The following is an 11,136-nucleotide window of genomic DNA, read 5'->3' as shown; positions in this document are numbered from 1 at the left end:
ACTTTTTTTGAGAAAAATACGCTCAGAAGCAGTTTTTTAAAGCTTGGCCAAACACTAATTGCTGCTCAGAAGTGTTTTTTAAACTAATTAGCCAAACACAAACTGTTTCTCACCAAAAGTACTTTTGAGAAAAGCACTTTTAAAAAAAAATAATTTTCAAAATAAGCTGATTTTTGCAGCTTGACCAAACAGGCCAGTAGTTACATTGGATGAGCTTCCCACACTAATAAGGTTGTTCAACAGACTTCTTCAGTTCCACTTTTCAGTGTCAGCAAACGTTGTTAGCTCCGCCTCTACTCCATACTCTGTCCTTCAGTCGAATATTCACCAATGGCTTCTATGGCTGTATCACAATCTATCTTCTCCACTCTCACCTCTCAAAGAGGCTTTGAGAATGCGTCTTTACCTTTGCCTAGTTCAATGCTCAAACACTCTCTTGTTGTCTGTAGATCTAATTCACTGTCCACCCATTTCAACAAGACCCGCAATACTAGTTTCATCACCAACTGTGCTTCTCCAGAAAATGATACCCCAATTGAATTGAGTATGCATGTATTTGCTTCTTTCTTTCCATAATTGTTTGCTTTAGCTCCTTCAAATGTTTGAAATCTTCATTTGTTTATAGGGTACCCAGCATTTCCTACTGTGATGGATATAAATCAGATTCGCGAGATTTTGCCCCATCGGTATGCATTTCTTATCTCTTTGTATAAATGTTTTTATTTGGAATGAAATGGACTCGAATAGTGTGGAATTAATATTAGGACTTGTATGGCTGACACCAACTAGTTTGGGATATTTGAGGCATAGCTGATTGATTCATTTGGTTCAGTAATGTGAGATGGGATTACTAATTAGGGCCGGATTTTGTCAGTTTTCCGTTTCTTCTAGTGGATAGAGTGATTGAATACAATCCGGGAGTGTCAGCTGTGGCAATAAAGAATGTGACGATCAATGATAACTTCTTTCCTGGGCATTTCCCTGAGAGGCCAATCATGCCTGGTGTCCTCATGGTTGAGGTATGTTTATGACTCCTCTTTTCAAATCTTTGAAAATGGATGAATTTTTAGTTTCGTATTACCTATTTCAGATTCTCATGTCAATCTAATTACTCATGATTGTTCTGAACTTTTCCCTATAGCATGTTGGTTCATGTTGTTATTAAACAGATTGGTGAAGTCCTTACTCTTATTGTCGCTAGGTTTCCGATATTAATTGGAAGAGTGCTTCTATTCGGTTATGAAAAATGAGATAATTGACTCGTCTTGGAAATTTCTTCAGCAGTCGATTACGAGTTTTCTTTTACCTCTTAGGTATCCACTTGTTTATCATTTCAGAATCTTCTACCTGAAGTAAACTTTTTTCTCACCTTGGTTATTTGTCCAAGTGAAAATGTGAGATCAAGAAGATAACTGAAGTTAATCCTCAATTTAAAAGAATATAGAGAGCCAATAGGATTTGCTGCTCTGCTGAGTGAACTGTTTCTTATAAAATAATGACTCTCTTACTGATTTTTTCACTAAGACGAAATAGTTCAGTTAAGAAGAATCTCCTGCCATTTTTGTGAAATTGGAACTCAAGTGAAATGCTATTTACCATAGTGGAATTTTTGGGGAAAGCTTTTAAAGCAATGCATACTATGTACTCATTAAAAAGAACACATCACTTACTATGTCCTTAACCTTTTGGTCATTTCCCTTTTTTTCTTTCTCTTCTTTCTATTTTGAACATGTAGAGCTAGCTCCAGCAAACGTTTGATCATCCATCAGCATTTGACTCTTCTGATTCAGAAGCAAAGTCTCCTCCTTTTTTCTTGGTACCCACTCCAAGCTTTTGGAAGATGGTTATGCACTACTAATAATAGTCATACTCATACCATAGTTCAGCATTAGATCATATAGTAGTGTACCACACCAATCTTTGGAGAACATTTGGAAGCGACAAGTTATTTGCAATATCTATGACAGAGTGCTAAAGAGCCATGAGCTCTGATTGATTATCTCTTTCAGGTTCTCTGTCTTAGGCTGAACTCTTTGTCACTTGTCGTCCCCACGACATGTAGGGCTTTACTGCTTTAGAGCTGAGGATATGACACGTTTAAACACACACTCACACACACACACGCGCGCGCGCACAGAGGGGGGGGGGGGGGGGAAAGAGAGATGGGTAAAACTTCTACACCGTCATTTATAGGCTCAGAAACAATAGGAGTACGAGTCAATGCTGAGAATTTAAACAACAACAACAACAACAACAACAAAAAACCCAGTTTAATCCCATAAATGGGGTTTAGGGAGGGTAGTGTGTACGCAGACCTTACCTCTACCATATAAAGATAGAGAGGTTGTTTCGATAGACCCTAGGCTCAAGGAATAGTAGAGATAAGATAAAGCAGTCAAGTAGTAAACAAAGGTGACAACAATGCATTATGGTGACGGGCGTGAATGACACAACAACAACAACAAACACAACATGTAATAATAAAGCACCATGACTAAGATAATACGAAAAATAGTCTTAGTACTACTGGTAGTAGGAGAAACACACTACTAATTGTCAACCTACAACCCTAATCCTCGATCTCCACACCTTCCTATCATGGGTCATATCCTCGGGTAAGCTGAAGCAATGACATGTCCTGCCTAATAAACTCTCCCCAATACTTCTTAGGCCTTCCCATTCCCCTCCGCAGACCCTCCATGGACAACCCCTCACACCTCCTGACCGGTGCATCTATGTCTCTCCTCTTCATATGCCCGAACCATCTCAACCTAGATTCCCGCAACTTGTCCTCCACAGATGTCACTCCTGCCTTGCCCCTAATAACTTCATTCCTAATCTTGTCCTTCCTGGTATGCCCACACATCCATCTCAACATACTCATTTCAGCTACTTTCATCTTCTGGACGTGGGACTTTCTGGACATGGGACTTCATAAATGCTGAGAATTTATGGGGCGTGAAAATAACAAGATCACATTGCAGTAGTTTACAAATGACAGAATGATTTTTTGTATAAGAATGGTGATTGGTTGTACAATATAATAGAAATTTAATGAAGTTCTAGAAGATTTAGAACAACAGCAATTCATTGCTCGAAGAAGAGTCCTGGTCAACACTTTTCAAGTGATAGCTCAGACATTTTGTTTGGCATATAAATGTTCTTGGGTGGTTAGTGGGTTATCAAAAAATTTCTTGTTCTCGTGTGGTTGGTGATATTGGGCATTTGAACCCTTTAGAAATACTTGTTATATGCACAGTTTCTGATTTGCCCTTATATGAAACATTTGTGATTGTTTGAGAGAAATTAGTGGTTGTATTGATGCATATTTCATCCATGGGTAAATATGCGACCCTTCTGGATGGAAGATAAAACTATAATAAGGCGATAGTTTTCGAATTTTGATACTGCCATAAAATGCTAAGATATGCTCTATAGTGTAATGCATGCTTACCATGATTTGTTAATCAATGAAAAATGTGTGCCTGACCTGATTAAAAAAAAAAACTGATCAAAAAATGAAAAATGTGTGCCTACTATTTTGGTGGGACAACTAATTGTTATATGGACCCCAGATTCCTCCATTGACAACTATTATGATCTATCCTTCTTGGAAACCTTCTCTAGTGGAGCTTCTTGTACCTATTGTCATTATAACATGGAAGATTATGTGTGATAACTAGCAATGTACAGGCTGTTTTGAAATTTTAACACTTATTCCTCTTGTCAAAATGCTTTTAACGGTGTGATAATTTTAATTATCTTCTTTATAGTTTTTCATAATATAAGTGGAAGTAGAGTCACTTTTGAATGAAAAGGTGATAGCCGGACTCCATTGGTATAGTACAAAAAGCATGGAGGACCACACCCTGATGGTCTCTGAGAATACTAACTACATGACTTTAGTTACTGCTAGGGCTGTAATCAGCCTCCTTTTTTTCAGGTAATCACCCTGGGTTTAGATACACCTATTCTCTATGACATTGAGGAAGTCCAAATATCCAGCCCTTTCGGATTTGTTCCTAACACATCAGTCTATCCCAGACCCTAGAGTATTAGATTATCAGTATTCAGTATACCAAATACAGGCAGAACTACAAGGTGAATCTTTCGTTTTTAAAAGGGAGTTCTAGAATTCAGTTTAAAATGAAGAAGTGTTACAACAATTCACGAGGAAAGGGAGGGAAGTTAATGGTATGTGTAGGTAGGACGAGTTGTAGTTGCAGGATCATGCAACATTGAATGCAAAGCTTATCACTTATTTTCATCTTCTTTTCAAATTATTTATTTGAAGTTGTCTAAATTTTGACTTCTTTGGTTATCTTACCTTTCTTGCTGTAAGATTTTAATTTTATCAAACTTTGATGGGTGTCTATTTCTGTCAATTCAGGCAATGGCCCAAGTTGGTGGCCTGGTCATGCTACAACCTGAAGTGGGAGGCTCCAGAGAGAACTTCTTCTTTGCTGGAATAGACAAAGTAAGGTTCAGGAAGCCAGTGATCGCTGGAGATACTTTAGTAATGAGAATGACACTGATCAAGCTGCAGAAACGGTTTGGAATAGCAAAGATGGAAGGAAAGGCATATGTAGGAGGGGATGTAGTCTGCGAGGGTGAGTTCTTGATGGCTACAGGCAGTGAGTAATGATGTGAAGCTATTACTAGGAAACTTTTTTGCACCTTGATCAGTTTTTCTCCCTCCATCCGCCCCTATAAATGTTAAACTAGGGAATCTCATAAATTTCTTTTTCATCTGAAGAGTAGTTGAAATCTATGAGCTTTTGGTTTCTGTCCTTGCCAAAGATAAACCAAATGGTATGTTACATTCAGGATGAATGCGAAATTTCTATGTCTGTGACTGAGGGTTCTTTGTCCTTACGTGCATTGATATGAGAATCCTGATTCTTATTGTATGATATTTTGATCTTATAACCAGGAAGAAGCAAGACTATACTGCCATTGGTGAGGTTTGTGAAGCATTTTGTTCAAATTTTCATCTGTGACTGCAAATTATGCTCATTCTTGGACTAGCTTCGTCAGATTAATTCATGATTCATGAATCAGTTACCTGGAATTTTTACTACCATAGCACTGCCTCTGCATTGTTACACTTTACATACTCTCCCGCTTGGGCCAAAGCAAACTTAAATCTTCCTTAAACTATAGTTTTTGTAAGATGATAAACTGTTTCAAGGGGGAAGGATTTAAATTATCACAAGAGGGGAAAGCATGAAGTGACTAGTCCATGCCTTGGTTTCTTCTTTCTACATCCAATTCTTTACAGCAATTTTTTAATAATATGAAGTTCCTTACAAACCAAGAGCTCCAAGGGGTGTCTTCCCTTGCCCGGCCTCAATGTAGAAAATTAACATGGCTAACATAGCAAGTCTAGCATGCTTGATCTCAGCAACCTTTAGTCTCTCAAGCTTCTCTGTGTCAGGGATGTAAACACCGTCCTGAAGTGTACCAGCTAAGGACAAGGGATCAAAGAATTTGCCACCAGGGTAACCCTGTTCTCCAGTGAAGTTGGCAAAGTTCTCAGCAGTCTTGGACCATGGAGTTGCCCACTCTACTGACTGAGATTCAGGGTTGAAGAAGTCCACCCACCTTTTGCTCTCAACCCACCCCATGAGTAGAAGTTGAGTGCCAAGAAGTGATCCAAAAGAGAAAGGTGCAATAGCACCGGGGTCAGCACCAGCCTCGAACCATGGAATGCCACTCCAGGCTTGACCAACAAAGATGCCCAATACTGCAGCCATTGCCCATCTGCCGTGAATGAGCTCTGCTTCTCTGTACCATTTCAAGAATGCAGGGTCCTTGCCAAGACCAAGTGGGTCAAAACCATAGTCACCAGGGAGCCTGCAAGTTCAAATGCAGTTAAGCCTTTGCGAAAAATGAAACATTAGCAGAGACGAATCTAAAGCAAGTTCAGGGTTCAAGCTTTCAGCTCGAACCATATATACATGTTCTGAATACACTAATTTTAAATCCTAGATTCGTCTCCAGTGGATGGAGGTTGAGGGTAGGAGATATAAAGTGAACTTACGAGCCATCGAGCCACTCAGGGTCAAGCAAATTGCCACCACCTTTAACAGCAGGAATCCAAGATTTCTTGGGAGCAGCTGCTGCCGCCACAATGCACCTCTTGGGAGTGGCAAGACCACCAACACTGGCGGCAACCGGAGAACCCAACAATGCCTGACTGTTCTTGCCACCAGTCAAGAAAGAGGAGCTCAAGCCATTAAGCACAGCGGCAGATGTGGTGGCCATGTTTCTCTCTACACGCTTATGGGTTTTGTTTGTGTAAAACAAGCTGTGTGGATGGTTGTTTTATTGTTTGAACGTAGAAGTGAGATTCCTAGTTATATGGGGTATGAGATCAAAAGGCCAGATTGTTAGGAGCCAAGTAGGATAAATGAAATCTGCAGATGAAATCTATGATCTCTAGTGGATAGATTTCGGACCAATAAGATGTTCAGCTCCATCTCTATCTCCCTTATTTAATTTGTGCCATCCACGTGGACAATTCCTTCCCCTGTAGTATATGCATCTGCATGGTCTGTAATGCCCCACTCTCCAACCTCTCAAATGCTTGAACAATTTGTGTATCACATAGCTTCTACTTAGTTCTTTGAACTATCATGCGGTTGCTAATGTTTATGTAGTACCACTACTTGAAATTTGTGAATAGTGCCCGGGAGTGTCAATGGATCTTTAAAAATTGATCGAATCAAACCGTATCAAATCGATTATGAGATTTATGTTAATAAAATCATAAGTTTTTATATAAACTTATAGTTGTACCGAATAATCGAGTAGGTTTTTTATTTTATAAAAATAAATCGAGAAAATATCGAACCGTACCGAATTAATTTATATATAAAAAAATATATTTTATATACTAAGTTTAAAACTAACAAAGAAGCTCCTTTTCTTGAGTCTTGGGATTATGAAAATGACTGTAAGTGACCAAATAATTAATATCCAAGGTCCCAACTTACAAACCTATTCTACTACTCATATTGAAACTAAATTAGTTCTAACATCTTGAGTAGCAAGCCACTAGGTATTACGACGATCTTCAGTAGCAAGCCACAAGATATTGAGTATTTCTCCTCTCGTATAATTTAGATTTCTCTTGTTGGATTCTAGTCTTTTAATAAGCTCTATTCTTGAATCCCAACTCGATTAGTATCTTTCCACTCGTATGAGTTATATTTCTCTTATTTTGGCTTAATTTGTTTTATATTACCATAGAATAGTGGGATGAATCTCTATTCTGGACATCTTTCATGTTCCTTTGATGATCACTTTTAAAATAGTAAAAATGTCTAGAGAGTTTTGCAAAGTCATGCAATTAAACATTATTGCATTCTAACTTTAACTAGCAACTCTTGCGTGACATTTTCAGAAAAATACCAAAAAATCGAGATGATTGGGATGGTTTTGAAAAGTCTAATTTTAGTTATACAAAATGAAATAACCGGTGTGGTATAAATTTTATAAAATAACCGGCCGAACCAAACCATTGACACCCCTAATAGCAACCAAAGTTTTTCATTCGAGTTAGGGTAAAAAATACATAAACTATCAATGTAGTTTAATCTGTCATACCACGTTATTTATCATTTTATTAGGTTATCGATTAATGTATAATTAGCTTATAACTACCCTAATTGTGAAAATATTACACGAAAGTGGATTCTCTATTGTATAGGATAAAATTGGTTGATAATTAAATACTCCTATAATAGAGCGACATGTGGACCCATAGATAGACGGAAAGTGAGACAGGTGAAAACCAAGACCGAGGCAAGCAGCTTCGGTTACCACCGGAGAGCCCCCGAAGGAAAGATTGCTAATGAAGACACACGACTGCCTATCACCCGGTAGCATTCAATAAAGAGTATTCTGGAATATGAAATACATAGTTCGTTATAGAGAATTATGGCATTCATAGCCTGCCGTTACAGATTCTTCAACGGCCCCCATAATTGTCATTTAAGAGAGGCTTGATCCTAGGACCTTGTTCCCTAAGTATAACTATAAATAGTGATTTCAACAACTATTATAAGGACATGAATTTTCTGACAAACTTATGTTATACACTATTCAAAAGATCAATAACATTTCATTTCTTGCTTATTAATATTGCTATTACTGACTTCGGAAGATCCGTTCCCGGAATCAGGCTATTGACTACCTTATTTCAATTTTAACGCTAAGTCTTACATTTTATTTAATTTATTTATCTTTTTGGGATAAATTCGATTCGCTTATCTATAAACCATATTACAAATTCAACTATATCATTTTACAGATAAACAGTTTGGCGCGCACCATGGGGCTTAGACAGTTGTATAATTGAATTGATCTTTGCATCTATCACTAACCTGTTTAATTCTTTGTTTCTTAGCAAAAAGTCATAAAAATGGTAGATAACGTTGTCAATATCATGCAAAACGTTGAGGCTCAAGAAAATCAGCCTCAACATGAAGATTCAATCAACGATAGCCGCAACGAGGAGGGCGTAGGCACTTCGATCCATAGCGGGCAATATCCACAACACGTTTGTGAGGCAACTCCAAATGATGCTGAAGACGAGAACAATGTGGAAACGGTGAGAATCTTTAAGGGAGAAACAAAGGGCTATTATGGTCCATCTTCCCCGACAAAATCAGGTCATGACGGAGTTCAAGCAAGCATTGTCGGGTGCCTCCGACAATGTGAATGGTAGAGGTCTAGTTCCTCCCAGTGCTCCCACAAACCAAATAGCACAGAGGATTGATAACAACACCCCGAGGGATGAGGTCACTTTCGACAGGGCCGGGGTGAACGACGACAGATCCGGTAACAATAAAGAGAGTGATCCCTTTAAAACCGAACTCATGCGGTTTATGAGGGAGATAAAATCCCGAATGGATCAAATCCCGGGCGCACCGCCGGTGTTGAAACGATCAGATTCAAAGAAGTACACCCAGTTGTCGTTCAAACCAAGCACGGCACCGGAGTTGATCCCGAAGTGGTTCAAAATGCCAGACGTGCCAAAACATGATGGGACTTCGGATCCTCAGGAGCACATCACCACCTATACAACGACAGCGAAAGGAAACGACTTAGCTCCGCACGAAATTGAATCAGTCTTACCCTTACAAAAGAGCCTTGACATGGTATTCACTTTTGCCCGAGCACTCAATAGATTCCTTCGATATGCTTGCGGATTCTTTTATCAAGGCCATGCCGGTTCCAGGAAGGTACAGGCCCAAAAGACCGACATACTCAGAATTGTGCAAGGAGAGTCTGAATTGCTGCGGGAGTTCGTAACCATATTATAGAAGGAAAATATGCTGCTACCGGCTATGCCAGATGGATGGGCAACTGAGGCATTTACTAAAGGGCTGAATCCGAGGAGTTTTAACGCTTCTCGAAAATTAAAAGAAAATCTGCTCGAGTTCCAGGAAACAGCATGGGCGGATATCCACAATCACTAAGAGTCGAAGATAAGAATAGATGATGACCAGCTCGGTTTCCCGGAATCAACCAAGGGTCGGGATCGAGAAACGAATAAGGAGAAGTTGAAGGATGATTTCGACGTAGATCGACGGTCTTCTGAGGTCGATTTTGCCCTACGAAAGGGCTGAAAGACGTGGCAAAGGTTTTCGGTCGGTGGATAGATTCGCTACTGATAGGAGAGCTGATTAATAACAGATCATTGTAGGACAAAAAGGTGTCGGGCTCCCGGGACTCCACCTACCCCAGGCCGTCCGAATACAATTTCAACGTCAGCGTGGTGGAACTGGTATCGGCAATGAGAAACATTAAAGAATCTCGGTTCCCTAGGCCTATGAGATCCGACCCCGGTCAAAAAGATCCCAATATATGGTGCAAGTATCATGGGGCTAATGGCCATCGAATAGGGGACTGCCGTCATTTGCGCGAGGAGGTGGCAACATTACTGAAAACGGCCATCTCAGAGAATTCTTAAGCAACGGGGCTAAGAATAACAATCGCAACCAGGATAATGCGGAACCCTCAAAAGCAAGAGAAGATCCCCCTCGTCCAACAATCAACATAATTTTCAGAGGAAACAAGATTAATGGTGTAACCTTTCCGACAACAAAAAGATAAAGGTATCGGTGACCCATAGCAAGAGACTCTATGAAGTCGCCGAGGACAACATCACCATCACGGAAAAGGACATGGATGGACTCCTACTACCGCACAACAATGCCCTGGTAATTTCTCTTAATGTTTTAGATTTTAAAATTAAACGTGTTTTGGTTGACCCAGGAAGTTCAGCATCCAATGGAAAGTGCTGGAACAAGCAAAGCTAACCGGAAGCACTATTCCAGCCACAAAGCTCCTAGACGGGTTCAATTTAGCAAGCGTGACAATTAGAGGAGAAATTCTACTGCCCATAAATGCTGAAGGGGTAATGAAGACGACCCTTTTTGAAGCAGTAGATGGCGATATGAGCTACAATATTATTCTTGGAAGACTATGGCTACACGAGATGAAGGCTGTACCATAAACATATCATCAAGATCTGAAATTCCCAACTCCAGAGGGAATTAAGCAAATAAGAGTAGATCAACAGGCGACAAGGGAGATGAACGCGATCTCAGTATCCAGTAGTAAAGGGAAGGAGCATGCGGCATAGCAATTACTGAAACCGACACCTGCTCTCGGAATCCTATCAGGTACCAAGATACTTCCAGGTACCAGAAGAAACGGACGCAACCAAATCCACAACGGAAGAACTAGAGCAAGTTGCATTGTTCGAAAAATTCTCGGAGAGGAAATTCCACTTGGGGAACGGGTTAAACCCCGAGCTTAGGTCAGAATTTCTTAAATTTAACGTTGATTGTTTTATGTGGTCGCATGCGGATATGACATGTATACCACTAGAGGTGTCCGTGCATAAGTTAAGCCAGGATCCTAACATCCCTCCGGTAAGGAAGAAGAAATATCCTATTGCCGAGGTCGGAAACAAATTTGTCAAAGAAGAGGTAACTTGATTGCTTAATATTGGTTCAATCGGGGAGGTAAAGTATCCTTACTAGCTTGCTAATGTAGTAGTAGTTCCAAAAAAGAATAATAAATTTTGCATTTGCGCAGATTATAAGGATCTGAATAAGG

At 39.7% G+C, this 11,136-nt stretch overlaps 2 protein-coding genes across 2 annotated transcripts; one reads left to right on the top strand and one right to left on the bottom strand.

Moving 5' to 3' along the window:
- The first annotated feature begins 241 nt into the window (after positions 1 to 241).
- On the top strand, positions 242 to 4,911 carry LOC109213289 (3-hydroxyacyl-[acyl-carrier-protein] dehydratase FabZ-like). Its single transcript, XM_019377072.1, has 4 exons — positions 242 to 544; positions 626 to 686; positions 875 to 1,019; positions 4,391 to 4,911. The coding sequence occupies exons 1-4, from the start codon at positions 331 to 333 to the stop codon at positions 4,640 to 4,642; spliced, it is 672 nt and encodes a 223-aa protein (XP_019232617.1). The 5' UTR covers positions 242 to 330; the 3' UTR covers positions 4,643 to 4,911.
- A 135-nt stretch (positions 4,912 to 5,046) lies between these two features.
- Positions 5,047 to 6,364, bottom strand: LOC109213288 (chlorophyll a-b binding protein CP24 10A, chloroplastic-like). The gene is made up of 2 exons (XM_019377071.1): positions 6,044 to 6,364; positions 5,047 to 5,856 (listed from the first exon to the last, which is right to left on the bottom strand). Exons 1-2 carry the CDS (start codon positions 6,265 to 6,267, stop codon positions 5,307 to 5,309), a joined length of 774 nt encoding a protein of 257 aa, XP_019232616.1. The 5' UTR covers positions 6,268 to 6,364; the 3' UTR covers positions 5,047 to 5,306.
- Positions 6,365 to 11,136: the final 4,772 nt, after the last annotated feature.

This window comes from Nicotiana attenuata, unplaced genomic scaffold (assembly GCF_001879085.1).
Source record: "Nicotiana attenuata strain UT unplaced genomic scaffold, NIATTr2, whole genome shotgun sequence".
Taxonomy (NCBI): Eukaryota; Viridiplantae; Streptophyta; class Magnoliopsida; order Solanales; family Solanaceae; genus Nicotiana; species Nicotiana attenuata.
Note: the sequence above shows the minus strand (reverse complement) of the source record. Positions and strands in the feature narration are given on the sequence as shown.